The 26,026-nt window shown below is 43.6% G+C and overlaps 1 protein-coding gene and 1 pseudogene across 10 annotated transcripts in view; one reads left to right on the top strand and one right to left on the bottom strand.

Annotated features, from left to right (window-relative positions):
* The window catches only part of Hecw2 (HECT, C2 and WW domain containing E3 ubiquitin protein ligase 2), a 356,226-nt gene that overhangs the window by 68,952 nt on the left and 261,248 nt on the right, over positions 1-26,026 (top strand). Inside the window, exon 1 of one of the 10 annotated variants that reach the window (XM_087202669.1) lies at positions 244-11,996. The exons of the other annotated variants lie outside the window; for them this stretch is intronic. Within the exon in view, the coding sequence (XP_087058795.1) occupies positions 11,886-11,996 (111 nt within the window). The 5' untranslated portion in view covers positions 244-11,885. Of the gene's footprint in view, positions 1-243; positions 11,997-26,026 lie in introns of those variants that run through there. 10 annotated transcript variants of the gene reach the window in all.
* LOC147820985 (U6 spliceosomal RNA) lies at positions 6,927-7,027 on the bottom strand (annotated as a pseudogene).

Genomic DNA, 26,026 nt, shown 5'->3' with positions numbered 1-26,026 from the left:
TATCATCTCATTTAATTCCTATAATATTTTTCTCCCCAAGGTTTGGTGCTATTTTGGCCTTAAAAGTCACGGCCGTGGTAGAGAAATAGGACAATCTTGAAAAATAGAAAAAATATTAGGAATAGAGCCATTTAGAGATAACATTTTGAAGAAGTTAATCCCTACTGGGGTTTTATGGATGCAGGAGAGAGAGGAAGAGAAGGACGGAGAGGAAGAGGAGGAGAAGGAGGAGGAGGAGGAGGAGACAGGAGAGGAGGGACAGCAGAGAGAGATGGAGGGAATTCTTCATGACAAGGTCATACTGTATCTGCTGTCTTAAAATGTACTCGGTATTACTTTAGCCCGGTATGGTGGAATGAGCATCTCCCCATGCTAGTACATATTTTCCAGTAACATCCCTCTCACAGTGCCCTGCTTTCTCTCGGGGGAACTAATCGCCATTCAGTCTGTCAGTTCAGAAAGATAAGGAAGAAATAAAATCACTGTTCAGTGTCTGTGCTTTGAGACTTTGGTCTTCTATTCTTGCTCTCCTTTAGAAGAAGTGTTTACATGCGGGTGGAAATACTTGTAAGGTTATAATCTAACATGCTTTAACTCTTAACTGTTTTTTGTTGTAAAAGAGCAAATGAGGATTTTATTGCTTTGAACGTAAGGAGGATTCCATCCCGTGTTTTGTGACGTGCACTGGAGGAGCAGGACCGTGAGAGATGCCAGGGGAGCATGCTCAGCCAGCGTGTGTGCTCGTGGGTCTGCAGCTCAGTGTGACGTGATGGCTGTTCCGAATACTCCCAGCTGTACACTCGCGTGCCCCATTTTAGCAGGGAATACAGTGAGTGAGGTTTAAAAGCTCATGGTCTTTGAAGCTATCTCGGTTGTTAATTTGTAGTTCCAGGACCACGCCTTGTTATTAGTTTTTAAACTAAGATTTGTTCATATTCCTTAGCCTGATGGATGAAGAATAAAAACGTCCTGAAAGCCAAGGGCTCTGTGGGGGCTGGTGCACTTGGATAGGTGTCGCTGAACCCCTGAGGGCACTGCCTCCACCCGGCATGCGTGGATCGGATGGCATGCTAGCTTTGTCTAGCAACAGTGCCGGAATGCGCGAGCCGTGCAGTGATGTCAGCTACAGGTTTGATGAGATGATTCAGGTGTCCACTCTTTAGCCTGTCTTGGAAGGCCGTGTGTGCTGAAGCATAATTCTGCGACAAGCATGCATGGTGTTCACACTCTCTGCTGGCGCTCTGCCAGTGGGCGGGCTTCCATCCCTGCTGTGAGTGACATGACATCAGGGCTCGGGTCTCACCATCAGTGTGTGGGAACGTTGCTGAGGAAGGTCTGGATAGAGTTAAAGTTTTCTGAAGTAACTAGGGGACTTTCTTCATGAGCTGCCCTGGGGATTATCCCTGAGATTGATGGTGTAGCAGTAATTAGCCATCCTTTATGGCACCATTTCAACAGAAAGAGCAGTTTGCTTGAGGATGTCGCGTTAGCCCTGCTTTCCTAGTGTGCTGAGTGAGGCTGCTCAGATGAGAGCTGAGCGCTGAGCATTTCCGTCCTTGTTGAGTAGTTCCCTGGGCTGCTGGGTTCCCATCTTCGGTGGCAGGCTCAAATATCCTTCAGTTTATTACGCTGCTCTGAAAGTGGGGCCGAGTTTGGTGCCCTGAGGAAGGGTGTTTCAGCCTGCATGTCTTCGCCCCACTTCTGTCCGCGCCCCAGGGAGGCTGCCCCCACACTGTGGGCCTCAGGGTGCTTATGGGTGCCACATGTCGTGTCTCCTGCTAGGAGCACTCATGCGTGTGATGCTGGCAGAACTCAGGGGTGTGAGTGTTTTCCAGAACCCTGGTTTTCTCTGAGCTGAGGGTTTTCATCTACAGCATCTGGCCCTGTGAAGCTTGGCCCTGTGCTCTGCTCCCACACAGTGAGAAGCTCTGCCTGCTCATGCCCAGCAGCCGGTGTGAAAGTGGGGACAGGACATGGGCCGCTCTGGGAGCAAGGCCGCCCTTCAGCTGGCCCAGTGGCCTGGGTTGCCCATGTGACGGCTCCTGCCTGGGCCGTCCGGCTGTCTGTCTCAGCCGAGCAGAAGACTACAGGACCTGCGGGCCGGGCAGAATTTGCCCCCGCGGAGATGAACTACTGCAGGGTTGGCGCAGCTGCTTCCTGGTGCCGGCATCGGCATGGAGAAGGTCACCTGCCCTTTACCGAACCCGTGAGGACTGTTTCCTAAACTACTGCAGTGTGACGCTGGTGGGGAGATTGTAGCTGCTGTCCTGGGTGACGTAGGAAAGAGGAATCGTGTGGTGTGATGCAAGAGGGCTGCTTCTGAATAGATCCAGGATTTGTCTCCATGTGTTTTGAGAACCTCTCCTTTTTACTCCTCTTACAGATCTTTTGACTTTGTCTTTCATTTTTAAAATTATCTTTCTCCCTCACACTTTTGATCACTTTTTTCTTCTTAAAATTCACTTTTTGTTTTGTCATTAGTGTTTTAGGTGACGGCTTTTATGGTAAGAAGTCATCTCTGTGTTCCTCTGTCCACTCCTGCCTGTTTGCTTTCCCAGACACCCCTTCCGTAGCCCCTCACATGGTGGTGCTTGCTGTGGTCTGAATGTGTCCCCCAAAGTTCATGCATTGAAACTCAGCTCCAAAATGTTAGTGTGAAGAGGTGGGACTTTGAGGAGGTGGAGGCCTCCTGGATGGATTGCTGTCATCTGAAAGGGCTGGAGGGAGCTAGGAATGAGCTCAGGCTCTCTCTCTGTCATCCTTCCCTCTTATGTTAGATATGGGGTGTCCCCCAGACCTCATGCGCTCACAGGAGAGGCATAGGGAAGGTGACCACCATGACACCAACAGTGTTTCTTCATCAGAACTGACCACCCTGCCCTCCTGCCTTGGAGCTAGCCGATTATGTACTAAAAATGTGACCCCAAATAAATCTCTTCTCCTTTAAGTAGCAGGTGTCAGATACTGTGTCTCAGAACAAGAGAAGTGACAAAGACGTTCCCCCTTCTGCAGTGTGAGACACAGCAACAAGGCACCATCTTGGAGGCGAGAAGTGGGCTGTTGGCAGACACCAGCGGTGCCGATGCCTTAGCCTTGGATTCTCAGCCTCCACAACCGTGGGAAACACATTTTTGTTCCTTATAAACTCTTTAGTTTCAGGGTCTTTGTTTTACCCAAACAAATGGATTAAGACAGTGTTTTTCCTTTTGTTCTTTGCCTGACCCTTTTTTCTTCTTCCTATTTTCAACTCTTTTGTCCTGCTTCCACCTCCGTTTCTCTAACCCACACCTTTCTGGAGACATCTACTTCTTTGTTTCACAGATACACTCAACATACCCCAAGTGGAACTTATCATTTCTTACATTTTCTCTTGTCCCCTGCTCTTTCTCTTGTGATCCTGCTCTTCAGAAAATGGGAGTTGCTCTGGACTCCCCCTCCTGTCAGTGACTCAGCCTTACCACTCCCTGAGACCTGGTGGCTCTTCCTCTTTGATAACCAGTGACTCTGCCTCTCCCTCTCCCCAGATCCCATGTGGCAGAGTCAGACTTGTCTCACTTGTGGCCTAGAATCTGGCAGTGGAGCCCCTCCCAGTTTCCGGTCTTGCCACCCACCACAGTATAGCTAGAGGATTATTCACTGCATTGACTCTAACTTTCATGCTTGAATCCCTCAAATGGTCCCAGTCTTCAAGATGAAGCTGAAACCCCTTTTTTTTTTTCTTTCCACAAAACATTTAGTGTATTGATCCTTTGGGAAACCTGATTCATCACTACTACATTACAACTGAGCCATGAATCTTGGAGTTTTGTCAGCATCGACCAGCTCATTTTCGGGATGCTGTTGAGGAATTGGCGCTGTCTTTGGAGGTCAACAGAAAGACGTTTTGAGTAGGGCACAGGTTCCCTTGGGGTGTTCACAAAAGCTTTATTCCCCTGTTAACCTTTTTGCCATTCGGTGTTTATTTTAAGATTGGGGTAACTGCTTTTGCTTTGCTTTTAGCCTTAAACTGTTTTTGGCTGGCTCTGTGAGACACGCTCCTGGCCTTCTCTCTCTCATTTGTTCCTGGCCATTGTCATTGCTGTTCTTGTGCAAGTTGCTCAAGCTCTGGTGATGGAGATGTCAACTCTGAAGCTCTGAATGCGCATTCAGAGCCTTTAGGATTGGCTTTTTATGCTTCAGTAGTATCGTAGATTGCTGTGTTCCACATATTCTCCCTTGCTCCCAAAACATGCCTGTGTGTGCATACACAGATGCACACATTTGCATGCATGTTTGAACACATGCACACTCTCACTTCGTCACCTCCCCTTGCAGATGAGCTCCGCACAGCTTCCTGAGTGTGACACACTTATTCCTTTACTCCTGTTTGTTGACTTGGGTTTGGCCTCACATTGCTGCTCCTGATGGCTCCTCATCTACTTCTCCACTTGACCATCACCTTGTGGTCCACTTTTAATTCTCAGAGGAGGCACTGTCTCTTCGGGGAGGAAAGTAGTGAATGTTCTGAATGTTAAGTGCTCGTGCTTTGTATGTCTGTATTTCTACTACCTTGGCCACAGCCTTGTCATGACATTTGTCATTCTGCCTTGTAGTGATTTTTGTTCTTGGTTGCTCCTTAACTGTAAATTTATTGAGGCTAGAGACATTTCCATTCCTTCAACAGATAGTTGAGTACTCACTATGTACTGAGCACTGCTTTAGATGCTGTTTCATTTCTATCTTAGGCCCAACACCCAAAGCCTTGTGACTGGTCAACAGAATATCAGTACATGTTTGTCAGATTACAGAAAGATGTTCATCCACAGAGATGAAAATATCCTGCATGAATGCCTCAAACTGTTAGCAGCAGTTATCTTTGCTTGTGGGATTATGGGTTATTTATACTTTTTTTGTTACCATTCTCATTTACATTAAGCATATATACTTTCATAATTAGGCAAAGTCTTTATGATGATAAAGACAAGAATACAAAGGAAGATGGTCATTGAGCATATATTTCTAAATGATAGAAGCAGATTACAAAATAGTGTATACAGGAGGAGTACAGTTCTGCATTGTGCTTTTTAAGAAAAGAGGACCTTAGAAAGAAGCTGGCTCTTGCTTGTGCAGACAGATAGTCTTTGCCAAGAGTGCCAAAGCTGTATCCTGGGGAGGGTGGCCTTTTCAGCAGCTAGTGAAGAGACTAGATTTCTAGTCTCTGAGAAAACTATATATCATATATAAAAGAATAGATTTGGACACTTCCACCCTAAATTGTATACAAAAATTATTAGGTGGATTAATAACCTAAATGTGAGACCTGAAACTATAAAATTCTTAAAATGTAGGGGGAAAGCTTTCCAACATTGGCCTCAGCAGTGATCTTTTGGATAGGACACTAAAGGTGGAAAGAAAAGCAAAAATAGACACATGGATGTAAAAACATTAAAAACTCCTCTTTTAAAAGACTATGAAGTTAAAAAACTTCCATGCAGCGGAGGAAGCAACACAGTGGAAAGGCAACCTAAGGACCATGAGGAAATATTTGAGAACAGTATTTCTGACAAAAGGTTAATATCCAGAACTTCTAGAAATCAACAGGAACAATGAAAACAAAGAATTCAATTAAAGAGTGGGCAAAGGCCATACATATACACTTCTTCAGGGAAGGTATACACGTTGCTAACAGAATAAGATGCGGAATGTCACCGGTCTCCAAGAAAGCGCCAAACCCAGGGTAAGGCATCACCTCCCCCAAGTGAGGATGGCCACTGCCCAAACCAAACAACACGTGCTGGGAAGGATGTGGAGAAATTGGAGCCTCGTGCAGTGTTGCTGGGACTGTGAAGTAGTGTAGCTGCTTAGGAAGAGTCTGGAGATACCTTAACATATGAAAAATAGAATTACCAGATGACCTACCAGTCCTGCTTCGTCTATGAGCTGGTCCATCTGGTCAACTTGTCTGAAGCAGAGACTCTGGAGAGGGGAATTGGATTGTTCCCCTCTCAGGCCATGGTTAACCCGCCCGTGAGTTCATTGCTGAATGGCCCTTTGGCAGGTGGTTCTTTTTAAGAGGAAGGGGGTCACAGAGGCTGTGACTGTGGGGACTATTTCTGGTCTCTGTCTCCTCGCTCTCTGGTACTTTCCAACCTATCTGCTTCCCGGCCACCATGACTTCAGCTTCTTTCCTATGCCTTTTCACCATATTGTTTATCTCTTCAAGCCAGCTAACCATAAATTGAAATCTCTGAAGCCATGAGCCAAAATAAACCTCTTCTTCCTTAACTTGTGGGTGTCAGATAGTGTCACCTAGTGACAGAGAAGCTGAGCAGTACAGGCTATATGTACAAAAGCATTGAAAACAGGATCTGGAGGACATATTCACATACCCATGTTTCATTGCACCATTGTTCTCCATAGTCAGGAGGTGGAAGCAACCTGTGTCCACTGATGGACAGATGGATAAAAAAAGATGTGATGTATACATACAGTGAAATGCTACATGGCCTCAGGAAGTAAGTTCTATCACATTCTACAACATGGATGAACCTTGAGAACATTATGCTATGTTAAGCCACCAAAGACAAATACACAATGTTTCCACTTATATGAGACATTTAGTCATACTCTTAGAAACAGAAAATAGAATGGCTGTTGCTGGAGACTGGTCAAAGGGAGAAGGTGAGTTGTTCTATGGGTATAGAATTTCAGTTTTGCATTACGAAAAAGTTCAAGAGATCTGTTGTGTGACAATGTACATAGAGTTAACACTCACGTGCTGTATATGTAAAGTGATTCAGTGGTTAAGATGATATATTTATGCTATGTGTTTTTTATCATAGTAAAAAAGGTAGTCTTAGGTGATGTGCTCCAGATTTAGAGTAATAATTGACCAGAGATGTTCTAAGAAAGATCCATGACCAAGCCAGGTGTGGTGTAGTGCACCTATAATCCCAGTACTTGGATTTGTGTGCCATCCTGTGCAGGGGCCATGCTAATCTTCTCCGTATCGTTCCAATTTTTGTATATGTGCTCCTGAAGCGAGCACTAATCCCAGTACTTGGGAGCCTGAAGCAGGCCAATCATGAGTTTGAGGCCAGTTTGGGCAACTTATCTCCAAAAACAAAAATAAGAAAGGAATAAGAAAGAACAAAAAAAAAAAAGGAAGGAATTAAAGAAAGAAAAAAAAGAAGGAAAAAGAAAAATCCATGCCCTGTCCTCAAATCTAAGAACACCCTGGCTCCTAGGATCTAAACACTTGGTCCCTTCATCCCTTTACTAATCCAAGGGGAACCCAAGAAACTGAGGAGGGACCTCTGGTGAGGAGGTGGGGCGTGGGTGTACAGGTGCCTGGGGGACAGAGGCCACTTCGAAGGCCCTCCATCCTTGGAACCAAAGCCAAGTCGTGATTCGAGCCCGAGGTCAAGGTGCATCGCATTTGGTTGCTGCTCTTGGGCCTTGCACATCCTCACACTCTCTGGCCCAAGACAGCCATTCCCTGACTCCTGTTTATGGGGCAGGCTGCCTGGTCTCTTTTTCAAAGTGTGCTGTTCACTGCCATCTGTCCTGCGTAAAGTCTACACCTGCCCTGGTGGTGAAGTCTGCCCGGCTTTGATGCTCCTAGAAGTCTTTGTCCTCTGTCTCATTTACAGCTCTGTCCTACACCAGAGCTGTGGGCCAGAGATGAGCTGGGGGCAGCACCAGAAGAAAGGAAAGTGACCTCAGGGAGGGTGGAGGTCTCGTCCTTCCCCTGCTCTTCCACCTGCCAAAGGCTGCTTTCAATGTGAGGAATCTGCAGTTTGTGCTAGAGTTTAGTCATCCAGAATCCGACGCCTTATAGGATTTCCGTTAGCATGAGCAGTGAGTGTGATTTTGATTAGTTAGTTGTGCTGTGCATAATCGTGTTGCTTTCTTCAGCATTCTAAGTGTGTAATGGGCTGACTCTAGCCCCCCATAACTGACCTGATGGCTCCTCAAGGAGTTTTCTTGTCTGCTTCTCTTGTTTCCCTTTGAGCCTCACACTGTACTGTGCTTTAGAACCAGCTGGGGACTTGGGACCCTGTGGACACCCAGAACCTGTCCCCGAGCAGCAGCTCTCACTGGTCCCCGGGCTTCATTCATGCCAGAAGGAAGTTCTCACACTTGGGTCTCAAACACTGAGCCTACAGAAGAGCCCGGCAAGTCCCGGGTAATCAGTATGGCAAACTTTGTGGGTTAGTGACTAAAAGGGAATGCACATGCTCCAGATATCATTACAAGATCTTCAATGTGGTAGCCTTTCTTGCTGGGATCTCTGGGATATTTTCGTCCAGAATATGTGCAGGTTTGTACCGAGAGAGAACTTGCTTAACAGTCATAACTGGAATTCTCACAACCTTTGCCCACCTCGGGATCTGTCTCCAGCTGCATAGACTTTTTGATGCAAGTGGTCAAATAACATTGGTCTCTGCTGTTTATTTTGCAAGAAAGATGTATGTAATTATTGATATGAATTATAATAGCTGCTTGTGTTACACGCTTGCTGGCACATTGAATGCTTTCAGGGGTATAGTGTTTAAAATCACTTCACACCCATGATCTCACTTGATCCCCACGACAGCTAGTGTTAGTGCTGATAACTCCATCCTACAGATGAGATGTGACATGCATGTGAGTGCACATATGTATACATTTGCATATATCTATTTATATGTATTTGCAAGTACACTCGCATATTGATTCTTCCTGTGTGTAATCACTTAAAGGAGAAGAAAAATAAGCCTTTCAGTTCTACTTGATATTCACAGATCCAAATGATCACAAGAGAAGTGAAAGCTTTGGTCCTATAATCTGGAGTTAGATGCATATGTTCTCATCCTGGCTCTGCTGCGAATCAGCTCGGCAAACTTTCAGCAAGTTGCTTAACCCCTGGAAGCCTGTTTTCTCATCGGTGAAACAGAGATGTCCATCTGTGAGCACGGCCTGTTGAGAACAGTGTGATTATGCCCGAAGGACATTTTGAGCAGTGAGTGGCACACAGCATCAGCTCAGGCAAGGGCTTCGTATTCAGTGCTTTGATCTCACCCTGCGCGCTCCGCCATTAGTGATGAACACATCTTAGGGCACGGTTTCTTCCCACAGACTCTGTCTCCCCAGCTGCTGACTCATGTTGAACCATTGAGGGCCACACTTGTTGCACTGGTGTCAGGGGGTGGATAGGGTAGGTTGGGGGATGGAAATGAGAGCAGAAATAGAATGGTAAGGTTTGGGATGTTGGATTTTCCCTGTATTCTTTGGAAACAAACCAGGTTATGCCTAATACCTCATTTTCGCCTTGGAGGAAAAAGTTATGTTTTGAAGCTAAAATTTCTTAGCTTCTTGTTCCTCTTCTTGTAGTCAAGTACTCCCTGATTTCAGGTGGGGCTGAGTACTGGTCTGTCATTTCCCTGCTCTAGAGGTGAGTATGATGAGGTTTGTCGGGGAGGAGCTTTCTGTAGGTTTCCACACCAGGCCTGTTTTACAGAGCTGAGCGGCTGCCCAGTGCTGAGCTGGCCTGAACTTTATACCTGTAACTGGCATGCACTATGTGTGAGTGCCTCACAAATGCTATTTAATCTTTACAGAGACCCAGTGGTGAGGGCGCATTTACCAACATTTGGCCAAGGAAGAATGTGAGGCTCAGAGAGGTCAGGAGCTTTGCTTAGAGCCACACAGTCCCTGAGACGTGGAGCTCAAACTGGGGCTGCCTGGCCCGAGCGCTGGGCTCTGACTACTCCCGTAGATTGCATTCAGCACACATTCACTCAGCAAGAAGGCCTTGAGCTTGGAATGGAGAATAAAATTGTAAACTGGTTGAGTCTCCTCCTTTGTGAAGAATGTAGTATAGTTTTTATAATGCTCAGGTTGAACGTACTCTGTTTTTTTTAAAGGATTTTGATCTTCTGACTACAGTGGCTGAAGGTGTCTAGTTGCTAGGGTTATGTGAAGATAGTATTGTTGTTTGTATTAGCATCAGAAGACTTGGAAGATTGTTTCCTTTCAGAGCACCTCACTTGCCACAAGGGCACCTGTCTGCCAGCAGCCCCCTGAAAAGCAGTAGAAACTGCTGCTGGAACCTGGAGTGCACCCGGCACACAGCTCAGGACCCCCTGGCAGCTCGCAGAACAAGGAGGAGGAAGAAGACTTCTGTGAGGCCAGAGGAGGCACCAAGAGTTCATGGGCAACATAGGAGTGCGGATGTGAACCTTAGCCTTGATCCGGTGGTGGCTCTTAAGTTTAGGAACAACTGCAGATTTAATTATCTACTTTTTCATGCAAAAGCAGATAAAAGCAGCACGCTTGAGAAGGAAAGAGCTGGGGACTGCTTAGAAACAGGCACAGACACATGGAGAAAACCAGGCGTTCGGAACCGAAGAGCCAAGGGGGCAGAGGCTATTTACACGTGGAGAAGCAGCCTGAGAGTCGCCTTCAAGATGCGGTCATGGGCTGCTGTCTGAAGGTCACATCTGAGGACGATGGTTCTGGGTCCTTCCCTGGGCAGAAGCTAGGTGAATGAGCTGTTGCATAGCCTGCTGTCCTTGTGGCACACTCCAGTGTGCAGGAGAGGAAAAGAAAGCGGGCTTATTTTTAAGGTAATAGTTTCTTCCTACTGTAAGATCGTAGTCTTAGTTACTTCCTGGTCGCAGACACAATACCAGACACTCCTGAAACATAAAGGAGGAAAGGTCTACTTTGGCTCACAGCTTGTAGAGGTTTGAGCCCACAGCCAGCTGGTTCCAAGGCAGAGCGGCAGGGCAGAGGGGCCGGGGGGAGGAGAGCTGCTCAGGCTTGGCTGCTCAGAAGCAGAGAGAAGGGAGGAGCCAGGGACAGGAGGGCAGCCTTCCAGGTCGCACCCCAGCGACTGCCTCCTCTAGCCAGGCTTCGCTCCTGACATCACGCAGGCTTAACTGTAAACCCATCAGAGACTGCCACACCCCAAGATCCAGTCACCTCCAAACCTGGACTGTGAGCGCAGGAGTCTTTGGGGAAACCTCTCCGTACAAACTGTAACAACACTTGTTTGTTATAGAAAGCACAAGACACGAATACATCAGTGCCACTGCTCCCACCAGCCAGTGCTTTTGTTTGTTTGTTTTTTAGGAATCTTATCTATGCCTCTCTCTACTGCCTCTTCTTGTCTATTGAGAGAGTAATCGCTGATGGGTAAACCATAATATCCACCAAAAAATGTCCCTTGATCTGGTCATAAAAGAAGGTCTTAGACAGTTCGCATGTGTGTAACATGGGAAAAGGTTTTCAGTGCACATTTTCACTGGCGTTCTGACCACCTTGCTGTTAAGACAGTTCAAAGTCAAAGTGACTTCTAAAACGTCCCAGTTAACCTTCAGGATTTACTCATTTTTATGTTACTCTCAAGCCTCCATGACTTTCATATATTCTGACCGATTGATTGCGATGTGTAATTTCATCTGAAGCAAAGATTGGATTGTAAAATCAGGGTATAAGTGAAAGGCATATCATGTATAAATGCAATAAAGTTTAAAACAGTGGGTCATACTGTACTACTGTTTTGGACACTTCTTAAGCTTGAAACTTAACTGTAGTTTAAGAATTTTCCTTATCATTAAACACTCAGTAGGTCCTTGGATGCTGTCATTTGTATGTGCCATAGTATCTATGACGGGTGCCTTGGGCATTAAGGTTGTTTTTAGATTTGTTATAGGTCACGCATATCTTTAGGAGAAATTCCTGGTCATGGAATTATAGGTCAAAAAAGCATGTAATTTTTAAGGCAGATAGTTTGATATATATCATTAAATTGCCCCTCAGAAATGTACTATTTTCCTTCACTCCCACTGTTATTGATTTGTGTGTGTGTGTGTGGGGGGTATTGGACATCAAACCCATGGGCACTGTGCCTCTGAGCTATGTCTCTAGCCTCTTTTAATTTTACTTTGAGACAGGGTCTCAGGAATTGCCCCTATGGAACTTACACTTGTGTCCTCCTGCTTCAGCCTCCCAAAGCGCTGGGATTACAGGTATGTGCCACCAGGCCTGATTTTGGTATTGATGTTTTAAAAGTAATATCATTGATTTCATGTTATTTATTTAAGCCTGATTTATTTATTACATAATGAAATAATTTATTTCTTCTTCTATGAGCCTGCGATGAATCCAAGCCATGGCTCAAAGTGGTGGAATACAAAGAATAAAGTCAAGGCTCTTGAGCTCTGGACAGGGAGGGTAACTGGGAGTCGCCTCACGTGATTTCACGACCAGGGTGCTCTGGTAATGAGTTCACTGCCATGACGCCCCTGGAACCTGGAAATGTGTGTTGGGTTGGAGGCGTGCAGGGCAGTGGTGAAGCCTGCTTCGTCGGGAGAGGGGACAGCGCCGTCTCAGTGCAGACTCACATGTGGGGAGCAGCAAGCTTCCTCTGGATGGCCCAGGTTGGTGCAGGTCACCCATGCCAGGGCTGTCCCGTGGCCTCGTTGGTCCTGACACCAGTGTGCTTCCTGTCGGGAGGCCAGAGTGGTGGCCGTGACTGGAGAAGCCCTGGGCACGCGGTGCAGGATGCGGTGCAGCCACTGAGCCAAGGGTCGCTCATTCCTTCCTGCCCCTCCCATTTCTTCCCTGTTTCCTACTCTGTTTTTGAAATAGTTGCATAATCTGTCAGAAATAGTCCATGCCTCACTAGAGTTTTAAAACCAGTACTGGGGATTGAACCAAAGGCCTTAGCACTGAGCTACATCCCCAGCCCTTCTCCCTCCCTCCCTCCCTCCCTCCCTTTCTTTTTCTTTTAAATTTTGAGATAGAGCCTTGCTAAGAGTTTAAGTTCCCCAGACTGGGATCAACCTTGTTGTCCCCCTGCCTCAGCCTCCCCAGTGCTGGGATGACAGGCATGTGCCACCACACACCCAGCTGGCTCATTTGATTTTTTTTTTTTTTTCCTTGAGACAGAGCCTCACTATGTAGCTCAGGCTGGTCTTCAACTCACTGTGTAGCCCAGGTTGGCCTCGAACTCATAGCAATTCTCCTGCCTCAGTCTCCCCGGTGCTGGAATTACAGGCGTGCACCACCATGCCCAGGTGCCCAGGAGCTCATTAGATTTGATGTCTGTTGATTTTCTTTCCTTCATTTGCTGCATCCGTGCAACTGACACATGAAAACCGTGACAGCCGACTAAGTGCTGCTGTGAGGGGGAGCAGCGATGGCGTCCACCTTATCAGCACTCCTGCCCATCCTGTAGCTGGCACAGAGTGCTGTGAGCTCGGGCTGAGTTGTGTCCGCCCGGAACTGCTGTGCTGAGAGGGGCTGAGTTTGGAGAGAGGACTTTCAAGACATGATGAAGTTGCCCTGAGATCACTAAGGTGGCCCTGTTGCGTGTAATTAGGGTTCTGCTAGAAGCGATGACCAGGACACATGAGTCCATGCTCCGAGGGAGGACTCGGAGAGGGAGGAGATGACAACCAGCTGCAAACCAAGGCAGGGGGCCTCGGAAGAGCCAGCCCTGCCACACCCTGGTCTCCGACTTCAGCCTCCAGGATGGTGACAAATAGAGTCCTGCTGCTCAAGCCACCCGATCCGTGGTGCTTTGTAAAGGCAGCCCTGGCTGTTCATGGTGTACATATGTCATGGACTTTGTCGAATGAAAGATTATCTTCTGAATCTCCCTGGCCTTTAAGCATTATAGTTTTCCTGAATAACTGACTGGCTTGTGACATTTTTTCAATGAAATTTTCCATATGGTAAGGCAGGTGTCTAGCTTTTCCAGAAGGGTGTAAATAGCTCACCAGTAAGGACTGGGAGAGGACACGGTCGGGTCAGGCAACCACTTCTCACTGAAGGCCCCGGACCTGAGCCACAGGCTGCTGAACTTCGTGCTCTCCCCCCACCCCCAAGTCCATGTAGGCTCCATGGATTCGTGGGTACTTATTTCCCCCTCTGGCTTTCTTCTGGCTCCTAGCCTACTTTTAAGAATTCCTTTCTGCATAAAAACCACATTTTCTTTACCCATTCATCTGATATGGGACATATGGGCTGTTTCCAAGATTTAGCCATTATGAATTGTGCTGCTGTAAACATTGGTGTGCGCGGATCCCTGTAATATGATGACTTCACCTCTTCTGGGGAGATACCTAGAAGGGGGGTCTCTGGGTCAAGGCGATTTCTATTTTTAGTTTTCTTAGCACTCGCCACATTGATTTCCATAGTGATTGTACTAGTTTACATTCTGACTAGCATGTAGAAGGGTTCCCTTTTCCCCTTGTCCTCACCAGCATTTGTTATTATTTGATTTCTTTTTTGGGGGGGGGTACCAGGAATCAAACTCGGGTCCTTGTGCTTGTGCAGCAGGTGGCGAAACCACTGAGCAAAATCCCCGGCCCATTATTTGATTTCTTGATGGTGGCCCTTCTTTCTGGAGCGAGATGGAGTCTCTGTAGTTTTAATTTGTGTTTCTCTAATGGCCAGCGATGTTGAACACTTTTTCATGCATTTATTGGCCATTTGTATTTCTTCTGAGAAGCGTCTGCTCACTTTGGTTGCCCACTTTTGACTCTGTCTACTACTTTGCCATAAAGAGAAACTTGAGAAATTCATAGGCAAATGGATGCAACTTGAGAACATAAATGTTCAGTGAAATAAGTCAGACACACAAGTGTAAATATTGCATGGTTTCTCTTAAATGAGAATCTGTTATCTGTTTATCGATCAATAGATTGATTGATAGGAAATAGGGAAAAATTGGGGAAAATCACATTTTCCATGGATTTAAAAAATATTTTAAATACATACTAATTTGTTTTATTTATACTTCGAATTTCTCTTAGTTCATTGAAAAGAAAAGTTCTGTGCTATTATCTGTTTGTTTCTTCTTTGTAAGAGAATCTTTTTATCTATGACTTGTATTGTAACATTTTGGCCATTTTTTAAAGATTAAGATACCTAGTTTATCAACTATTGTTATTTTCTTTTAAAATTAATTTTATTGGTACCTTTAGGTATACAATATGGTGACAGTCATCATTGGAAATTTGCACCTTTACATAACATCTTGGTTCTTATTTTTTACCCCTTCCCCTGCCCTCCCTTCAACCCCTCGATCCCTCCCTATTTACAAAGACTTTGTTTCCATTTTTTCATTTTCTCATATTCCATTCCCTTCTTTCCTTTCCCCTACCTCTTCCACTTCCCCTTCCCCTTTGCCCCGTTTTTTTCCTATTTCACATTATCTATTATACCTTTTAGTCTTTATTTACACTTTCAGTTTCTCACACTAGAGAAACTATTCAGTATTTACACATGTATGTCCTATTTATTTCACTTAAGAGTAGGGCCTCAATGTGCATCCATTTAGCTATAAATTTCTCTAGTTTCTCATTCTTGATGGCTGAGTAGTACTCCATTTTATTTTAAAAAAACACATTTTCTTTATCCATTCTCCAGTTGATGGGCAGTTGGGCTGCTTCTAAATTTTAGCTATTACAAATTGTCCTGCTATGAACATGTGTGTACATATATCACTGTGGTATGATTCTTTTAATTCTTTGGGGAAGATACCCAGCAGGGGAATAGCTGGGTCAAATGGGACTTCCAGTCCTCGTTCTTTGAGGTATCTCCATACTGATTTCCACAGTGGTTGCACCAGTTACACTCCCAGTCAGCAGTGGAGCAGGGTTCCTCTTTCCCCACAGCCCCGCCAGCATTTGTTATTGGTTGATTTCATTATAGCAGCCATTCTTTCTGCGGTGAGGTGGAATCTCAGTGTTGTTTTCATTTGCATCTCTCAAATGACCAGTGATGTTGAACATTATTTCATGTTTATTTGCTATTTCTACTTCTTTGTCTGAGAAATGTCCATTCATTTCAGTTGCCAATTTTTGGATTGGATTTTTAAATTTGGGAAGTCTGATTTTTTTAAGTTCTTTATAGATTCTAGATAGTAGACCTTTGTCTGAGGGACAGCTGGTGAAAATTTTTTCTCACACGGTGGGTCTTCTCTTCACACTGTTGGTGGTTCCTCTTGCTGTGCAGAAGCTTTTTAGTAAGAAGAGATCCCACTTATTGATTGTTTGTGCTACTTCATGGGCAACTGAGGTTTTGTTCATAAAATTTTTTCCTACACCAGTGGCTTCAATAGTTCTACCTAACCTCTGTTCCAGCCGATTCAGCATTTCTATTTTAATATTTAGATCTTTAATCCATTTTGATTTTAGTTTAGTGCATGGTGAGAGATATAGGTCTAGTTGTAATCTTTGGCAAGTTGAAACTCAATTTTTCCAGCACCATTTATCAAAGAGGCTATCTTTCCTCCAGTGAGGGTGTTTGGCTCCTTTGTCGAAGATGAGATGGCTGAGTGTGTCTGGAGTTGTTTCTGTATCTTCTAATCTGTTCCACTGGTCCTCAGGTCTGTTTCTTTGCCAGTACCATGCTGTTTTTTGTTTTTTTTTTTTATCACAGTAGCTTTGTAGTATAGTTTCAATTTGGGGATTGTGATACCCCCTACCTTGTCTTTATTGCCTAGTATTGCTTTTGCCATTCTAGGTCTCTTATTGTTCCAAATGAATTTTTGGATTGTTTTCTCCAGGTTTGTGAAGTACGCAGCTGGGATTTCAATTGGGATTACATTGAATTTATAGAGCAGTTTTGGAAGTATGGCCATTTTCACTATGTTGATTCTTCCTACCCAGGAGCAAGGGATGTCTTTCCATTTTCTGATGTTGTCTTCAATCTCTCTTTTCAGAGAGCTATAGTTTTCAGAGTAGAGGTCTTTGATTTCTTTTGTTAGGTTGATTCCTAGGTATTTCAGTTTTTTGGCTGCTATTGTGAAAGGAATTGATTGCCCCATTTCTCTCTCAGTGAGTCTGTTTTTTGTGTACATAAAAGCTATTGATTTTTGAGTGTTGTCCTTTATTCAGCTACTTTACTGAATTTGGTCATTAAGTCTAGAAGACTTTTGGTGGAGTTCTTAGGGTCTTCTGTATTAGAGTATCATGTCACCTGCAAATAATGACAATTTGACTTCTTCATTTCCTATCTTTATTCCTTTTATTTCTTTCTCTTGTCTAATTGCTGTGGCTAATCTTTCCAAAACTATATTGAACAAGAGTGGTGATAGTGGACATCCTTGTCTTGTGCCTGATTTTAGTGTGAAGGATTTCAGTTTTTGACCATTTAGTATGATATTGGCTGTTGGTTTTCATAGATGACTTTTATCAGATTGAGATAGAAACCATCTATTCCGTTTTTTTTGTAGGGTTTTTATCATAAATGAGTGTTGGATTTTGTCAAATGCTTTTTCTGCATCTATTGAGATGATCATATGGTTTTTGTCCTTGGGCCTATTAATATAGTGTATTAAATTTATTGATTTGTGTATGTTGAACCATCCCTGTATCCCTGGGATGAATCCCACTTGGTCAGGGTGTATGATCTTCTTGATGATCTTCTGCATTCTATTTGCCAGTATCTTATTAAGGATTTTTGGATCTATGTTCATTAGTGAGATTGGCCTATAGTTCTCTTTTTCGGTTGGGTCTTTTTCTGCTTTGGGGATCAAGGTGATGCTTGCTTCCAGGAATGAATTTGGGAGTATTGCTTCCCTTTCAATCTCATTGAAGAGTTTAAACAGTAGTGGCAGTAGTTCCTCTCTAAATGTCTTGTAGAATTCAGTGGTGAAGCAATCAGGACCCAGGCTTTTCTTAGTTGGTAAATTTTTAATTACATTTTCAATTTCATTGATTGATACTGGGTCATTTAGAATTTTTAGGTCATCTTAATTCAACTTTGGTAATTCACACGTATCTAGGAATCTGTCCATTTCTTCTGTATTTTCCATCTTATTGGCGTATAGGTTCTTGAAGTAGGTATTGATGTTCCTCTGGATTTCTGCTGGGTCTGTTGTAATTTCATCCTTTTCATTCCTAATTGCATGGATTTGGGCCTTTTCTTTCCTTTTTTTGATAAGGTTGGCTAAGGGCTTGTCAATTTTGTTTATTCTTTCGAAGAATCAACTCTTGGCTTCATTGATTTTTTTTTTGTATTGTTCTCTTAGTCTCCATTGCATTGATTTCTGCCCTGATCTTTATCATTTCCTCCCTTGTATGAGCTTTGGGTTTGTCCTGCTCTTCTTTTTCTAGAAGCTTGAGGTTCAGCATCAGGTTGTATAATTGAGCTCAGTCTGTTTTCCTACTGTGAGTATTCACTGCTATGAATTTCCCTTGTAAGACTGCTTTCATTGTGTCACATAGATTCTGATATGTTGTATTGTTATTGTCATTTAATTGAGGGAATTGTCTGATTTCTTCTTTAATTTCCTCTATGACCTATTGGTTATTCAGAAGTGTGTTGTTCAATTTCCGTGTGTTTATGAAATTCTTGCAGTTTCTTTTGCTATTGATCTCCAATTTCATTGCACTATGGTCTGGTAATATACAGGGGATAACTTCAATTCCTTTACACTTACTTAAACATGTTCTATGAGCAAGTATGTGCTCAATTTTAGAGAACAACCTGTGTGCAGCTGAAAAGAATGTGTATTCTGATTTGGTGGGGTGGAACACTCTGTAAACATCTGTTAAGTTCATTTGTTCAAGAGTTTGATGGAGTTCTAGTATTTCATTGTTTATTTTTTGTCTAGTTGATCTATCTGTTTGGACAGTGGGGTATTGAGGTTCCCCACTGCTGTTGTATTAGTGCTTATATGATTTTTCATGTCCATTAGTATTTCTTTTATACAGTTGGGTGTACTAGTGTTTGCTGCATAGATATTTATGATTGTCATTTCTTCCTGTTGGATTGTTCCCTTTACAAGGATGTAGTGTCCTTCTTTGTCCCTCTTAATCAGTGTTGGTTTGAAATCCACTTGATCTGCAAAGAGGATAGCTACTCCTGCTTTTTTTTGGGTTCCTGTCGTGTTGTTGGATCTTGCTTCTTGACCCATTCTGCCAGTCTATTTCGTTTGATTGGTGAATTGAAACCATTAACATTGATGGTTATAACTGATGTATATTGACTTATCCTTGTCATGACCTTTTCTTTTTGTTGGATTCTCCTCCTTTGTGTTTAATTTCTTGTTGTGCCTAATGGCTCCCTTTTGCAGGGCTTCCTAGGGTTGTGATCCTCCTTGTCTTTTCCTAGGATATTGCCTAAAAGTTTTTGGAGTGCTGGTTTGGTATTCATGAAGTTCCTCAGGTGCTCTTTGTCACGAAAGTATCTTATTTCTCCATCAATTTTGAAAGATAGTTTTGCAGGGTACATCAGTCTGGGTTGGAGGTTCTTTTCCTTTAGGGCTTGAAATACATCACTTCATGCTCTTCTTGCCTTGTGGGTTTGTATTGAGAAGTCTGCTGTGATTCTGAGGGGCTTTTCTTTTTATGTGATTTGTTTCTTTTCTCTAACTGCTTGTAGAATTTTGTTCTTCTGTTGGGTTTCTGGAATTTTAACTATTATGTGCCTATGTGTAGATTTTTTTTGGTCACTGCTAGTTGGAGTCCCATATGCCTCACTTATCTCTATGTCAAGTTCTTTCCCCTATTTGGGAAGTTTTCTGCCATTACTTCTATGAACAGTTTTTTTTTATGTCATCTGCACTCTCTCCTGTTTCTTCATTGACTCCACTAAGTCTGATGTTATTCTTCTTTGCATTGTCTAGCAGCTGCTGGATTGATTTCTCATGGTCCCTTACTATTTTTAAGAAATTTTTCTATTCCTTGTCACTAATTGCAATCCTATCTTCTATATCTGAAATTCTATCCTCACATTGGCACATTCTGCTGCATAAACTTCCAGTGGAGGTTTTAATTTCCTGGAAATCTGTTTGCATCTGATTTATGGATTCCATTTGTTTCCTATGTTGGGATTCCATCATGTTCCTCAGCTCCTCTAGTTTTTTATCTGTGTGTGCTCTAGATTTATTAATCATGTCTTGTACTGTGGGCACAATCTCTGCTATTATCTGAGAAATTATTTCTGATTTCATTTTTTCCAGATTCGCTTTTGTTGCCAGTTCAGGGAGTCCAGGTGGTTGAGTATCAGATTGTTCCTTCTCGTTTCCCTTTGGGGTTGCCTTAGGTGATCTGGAAGTCTGATTTTGAGACTTGTTTATGTGTCTTCTCATTTCAACAGATGCAGCCTGCTGTGTCTTTGATGAGGTGACTTTTTGTTTATCCAGTGGTCTTAAATTCTCAGTGAGCCACTGAGCAGCCTTTACTCTGCTGCTCACCAGTACACCAATTCCTGGGTTCAGAGTGGTGGCCTTTGAATCCCTGAGCTGACCTGTTGTTTGGGCTGCCTTCTGGCTGGGGCCTGAGCACACTTGGGATGGTATCTTGGTGTGCCTCTTGCTGGGGCCCCTATGTAGCTATTGTCTGGGAGGGCCTTTGATTGGGGGCTGTGCATGCCCGGTTCCTGTTGTCTGCACAGGCTTTGGCTAGGGACTCCATGCACTCATCAGTGGTGTCAGGGTGAGCCTCTGGGTATCACTTGTGGGCCTGTACAGTTCTTCTTTTGGTGAGTCCCTGGCTGTGGCCAGTGGTATAGCAGGCCTCCACAACAGGCCTGCTAACCTGTACAGTTCCTCTCTGGGAGAGCCCCTGCCTGGGTGGGTGCGCAGGAGCCTCTGGGGTGGGGGCAGACCCCTGACTGGGATCCACCTGCAGCCACACCTGTCTTGGCCACACAGCTGCTCCCTGGGATCTGCATGCACTCACCGATGGAATGGCAGACCTCTGGCCTGTTATTTTCTATTATGTTGTGAAATGTTTTATTATTTGCAAAGAAGATGAGTATGTTTTAATATTTTCTTTATTAATACCTACTTGTATTACATTAAAATAAAAAATACAGGAAGCTTAAAAAAAAACACTAAAAAAATTCCCTAAAATCAGTGGCTTCAGTTTAGAACCCTTAAATATAGATGTAGTGAGAGTTAAACTTATCCTTGAAGGCCTCCTAAGTAATTTCCAGTGCATGGTAAGGTAACTGTGAAATAGGCCTATACTGCAAGGAAATAACAGGTGTTTTAATTGATACTGTACAAACATTGATTTGTTTTTCTGACTTGTGAATTTTTTTATCTGTCTTCATTTCCTGAAAAAGATAGAGGGTTGTGCAATTGCTTTGCGCATGGCTGGGAGTTTGGTGATTTGCCCTGGTTCCTCTCAATTGCTTTTGCCCTGGGCTGACTTGGTCTCCTTTGCTGTGCTGGGCCACTCTGTGCTAGGCCCTTATCTTCTTCTTCTCCATCACAGATGGACTGATTGCAGGCTCATGATGGCAAGGATGGTGGTCCATTGGAATTTCCCACCACTGTCATCATAGCTGCCACACTGCCCGCCATGCTGAATAGCTGCTTTCTGGGTATTTAAATAAGTGAAAGAGATGTTTGGGACACATGCGAATATTTTTGGGTCACAAAAATGAGTCACTTTGTAAACTGCTTTGTAACCACTCTATTCAGTGCCAAGTTGCCTGAAATAGTTTAGAAGTGATACAGCATTGTAGATGCTGCTTTGGTCAGAATTCTCTAGCACAGTACAGCCCGAAGGATACACAGGTATAGATATACAGCAGTAGATTTATTCTAAGGTGTTCGCTCACAAGATTATGGAGGCCAGGGTCCAGTCATCTGCCAGCCACAAGTGGTAAAGCCAGGAAGGATGGTAATACGTTTCAGCATGAGTCTCGGGCCGCAGGGCTGGGTGGGGACTAGGAATGTCAAAGGGGATGAGAAGAAGGAGGCTCTAGCTCAGGAGACAGAGAATTCGCCATTCCTCCACCTTTTTTGTCCTATCTGAGCTCTTGACAGACTGGATGATGTCCACCCACATCAAATGCCAGTCTCTTCCAGAAAATCCCTCACATACACTTCTAGAAATAGTGTTTTCCCAGCTTTCTAAGCCCAGTCAAATTGACACGTAAAACTATCACAGAGGATCAATATATTTTTAGGTTAAGATCAAAATAAGATTCATTAAATTGGGAAGGTTACATAACCAGTCTAAGATACAATGTAAACTTTCCCGGCTTGGGATTTATGAAGAATGTGCAAGGCTATAATGCTGAACCTATAGCTAAGTATTTTTTTTTAGCTAAGTATTTTTAAAACAAAAGAAAAGGAGCTCAGTGCTCATAAGATCATCTTTGACGCTGTGAATTCACAGCCCTACTTGGTATCATAATAAAATGAAAATATTTAGTATGAGTCATAAAAATGATGCCATTGATATAAATAAACTGCTTACATATTTTGCTCTGCCAATGTGTTAAAAGACAGTAATACAAACTTCCCCTTAACTGATTTTAACTAATCTTTTTCATCTGCTCATCAGATCTTTGCCTTAGGTATTATAGACAGTGTTGGAGTGAAGATGTCACCATTGTTAAACATACTACCACGTGTTAAGGATGTTCATGAACATTAATTTACGATCCCAGAAAGAAGTGAATGGTGTTTCTATAGATGGGGAAATTGGTGCTGATGGATATAGTAACAGCTCTGGTGCACACAGCTAGTGACTGACAGACATGGAATCAGAACTTTGTTTCCTTGCTTTTCACCCCATGGTCTTTCCATTGGTTTTACCTTTCTAAAATAAATAATGTATCTGTATGATAGTGGTTCCTAGATTTAATCCCCGAGTGGAATTTCATGTGTAATCACTGCATTAATGTTAGTGCTGGGCACTGTAATTAACATCAGTAGTGCCTAGAAAGATGGGATTTAAAGATGGAATTCAAGATAGGATTTAAACTAGAGAAAATAAGAACATGCATGCTTAATTTATTTTGTTTTAAAATAAATGTATTTTAAAATGTCTGATGCAAACATCTACCAGCCCATGAATCTATGGCCCCTCTCCTTCCTTGAACTATTGCCGAACAACCTGGTGCTGAACCATAAAAAGGCTAAATCACAAAGTTGTCCTTTGTTATGCCAAAGGTCTGAACTAAGGAAATCTCACCACAGCTTTTTCTTTTTTAAATTTTGTAGGAGATAGGAAAGGAATAAATGTTTGTTATTATTTATGTGCTTGAACTTAAACCTTCTAAAAATAGTTTTTACCTTAAAGGATTGTGTGGCATAAAAAAGGTAAAAAAGCTCATGAAATGTCTTGATGTTTAGTATTTTATTAAATTACAGATGAATAAAGCAGAGACGCAGGATTTAATGTTTGCTCCCATTTTCAAGTCTGGTTGGAGGGTGCAAGTCCAGAGCTGAGTGTGGCAAGGTGTTACAGCAGATGTGTGGTGTTACAGGGTGAGTAGGGCGCTCTGGATCTGACTGCCGGGATTTAAACCCTGACAGCGACCCTGACTGCCGGTGTGATGTAAGGCAGCTTCAGCCCTCCGGGGTTTCAGTGTTATTATCTATAAAGTGGGAACAGCCATTGCTAGCACTCATGGAGGTGTGAAGGTGAGAGGCGCCAACACCTACACAGCAGGTAGAGTAATGCTGGTGCCCAGGCCGTGCTTGCGGGGGGCCGGCCCATGTCTGACCTTGACGTGGAGTCTGGATGTGCAAGAGGAATGTGGGAGCAGCAGCAGCCAGGTCCACGTTACCAAGTTGTAGTGACCCGTAACTCTTCCTAGGAAGATAGCAGAGTTGTTGCAGGTCTTTCTGAAGATTGCAGTTAGACCAACCCTGTCCTGCCATTTACCTAAACTTCAGTACCTTTGCAGGTGAGACCTAAGTAATTCAATTCAACAAATACACATCGAATGTCTCTTGTGTGGGTTGGTTGGTGTCAAGAAGTATTTTAGGAGCTGACGATAAGGTGAACTGTACTTTCTGTCCTGGAGGACTTCACAGTATAGGAGTTTTGGGTAAATATCACTGCTTAGGTGCAAAGTGTGTAAAAAGCAGGCATGGTGAGTCCTGTTTCAGTGTTAACTGTCATCCTCCCTTCCTGGGCTCCTGTTATCCAGGGGATCTTGAGAGGGCCGCATTCGTGCTGGGCTCACTGCGCATTCATTTGGGGCAGGGGTTGGCAGACATCTTCTGTAAGGGGTAGATTAGTAAACAGGTTGTGCTTTGCTGGCCATGTTGCCTGTGTTGTAGGGAGAGAGCAGCCGTAGACAGTCAGTAAACAGGGACATGCGGCTTTGGTTCAGTGAAACTTTATTCAGGAGATAACTGATGTGACCCGACCCTGTCCAGGCTGAGCTGAGAGTGGACAGACCTACAAGGAATGTGGATTTTACTATAGTACGTTAACTCCTAAGGATTTCTGGTTTTGAAAAAGTCATATGTATTACCTTGTTTGAAATGGGATACAACTGGGGTATCTGGGAGACACATGTGACAAAATTGTGGGACCACAAAGACGGAGGCATGAGAAGATGCAGGTAGACTTAGCAGGAGAGCTTTAAGAGAGGGAGTGAAATGGTCAGAATAGTTAGTTATTCATAAATCCAGCCACATCACAGAGGCTGGTGTGAGGTGGAAGAGGAAGGGTTAAGTGGATCAAATGGCAACTCTGACCTTGACTGCATGTCACAGATTCATAGATGGAACACGAAGGATTTTAAGGTCTGGCTTCCAGTCTTGTCATCTCAGCCATACAGAAATTAGGGCTGAGAAAGGGGCCGTGGCATGACTGGGTTTGAACCTCGCTCAGTGCAAAGCTGAGCCTGCCTATCCAGATGTCCTTTCCATTACACCTTTCAGTTTCAGGAGAGCGAGAGCTTGAAGAAAAACTGAGGTTGAGATTTGGTCTCCGTCACCCGAATGCTGCTTCCCCAGTTGGTGTCTTTCCCCATTTTTAGTGTGGTCTTTCTAGACCTGTGAGGAAGAACGATGATAGTTCAAAGCTGGTTTTCTTTTTAGGTCACCCTTTGGCCTTTATACAGTTGGGGCAGATTTTTTCTGGAGCTCTCAACCAGCACTTGCCTTCCTACGCTGTGGTGTTGGTATTGTTGTGGGCTTCCAGGTCAGGTAGACATCAGGCCCCGTCCCATCCCTCTGGGCAGGACCCTGAGCTGAAGTCCTGCTTAAACATAGGCTGTGATCAGGTGATTTCATTTACAAACATTGATTCCAGTCTTTTTCAGTTTCTTGGAAACATTTGTTTCTAGGTATATTTTTATGGCCTTGGCAGATTTCTGAGATGCATGTTAAAATGGGTTAGCCTTCATTAAAAATGGTAAATAATGCATTTCAAACCTAAATTTTAGAGACAAGAGCAGAACAAAGGAAGGGGACTAAAGATGTATTTTAGTTTAGCCAAGATCATCTTGTGGTAGTGTGTTACAGTTTCTGAAGCCTGAATGAGGTATCATCTGTGGCAGAATTCTTAATTAAACGAATGAATTCAGATACTGGATTGACCACCATGTACAAACAACTGTGGCAAAATAAAGAATTATAGCCTTTGAAAATGTGTTAGACCCCATGCTAATAAATTAAGAATATTAACTTTATTACTGTTACTTCACTAGATACTGGGTCATAATACCCTATGGCTCTTACAAGTACAATTTAAATGCCTGTAAGGCATCTCACATTTGTGTTATAATAATATTATGGTTTAGAGTAGTGTTAGTCATTTGAGTGCCCAATTTAGTAGTCATGAGGCATTTTTGAGTAATGGTTACTGTGAAAATAGTGTCAGCAGCTGAGACCTGTTGCCTTAGACACAGTGTGCCATTTGGCATCTGGTGGTGTTATCTCATATTTAAAGTGCACCTTTAGAGTTGGAGGGGTCTTGAGAAATTGTGAAATCACACCTCCTCTCTTTACAGAGTACGAAGTTGGGACCTGGAGAGGGCAGGTCATTTAGCTAAGATTCTACACAATTAATAGCAGAACGAAGATGAGCAACCCAGGCCTATTCCTAAGATGAGAGCAGAGATTAGAATCTCTGGTGTGAGGGGAACAGGTTTCAGAATACTATCACCTTCTCTGTACTAGTTTTCCCAAGTCACTCTTTGTACTTTCTTTTCTCCAGACTACACACTCAATGTTCCTAAGCATGATGAAAGTCCAGCAAGGAGTTTTTGCAATGCTTCATTGTGCTGAGCGCCAAGTGCGTGGCCTTGGAGGAGTCACAGAGGTGTGAGGCTGTCC

Source organism: Heterocephalus glaber, unplaced genomic scaffold (assembly GCF_053883595.1).
Source record: "Heterocephalus glaber isolate CG9 unplaced genomic scaffold, H.glaber_assembly_v1.0 deba00001779, whole genome shotgun sequence".
NCBI classification, from domain to species: Eukaryota; Metazoa; Chordata; class Mammalia; order Rodentia; family Bathyergidae; genus Heterocephalus; species Heterocephalus glaber.
Note: the sequence above shows the minus strand (reverse complement) of the source record. Positions and strands in the feature narration are given on the sequence as shown.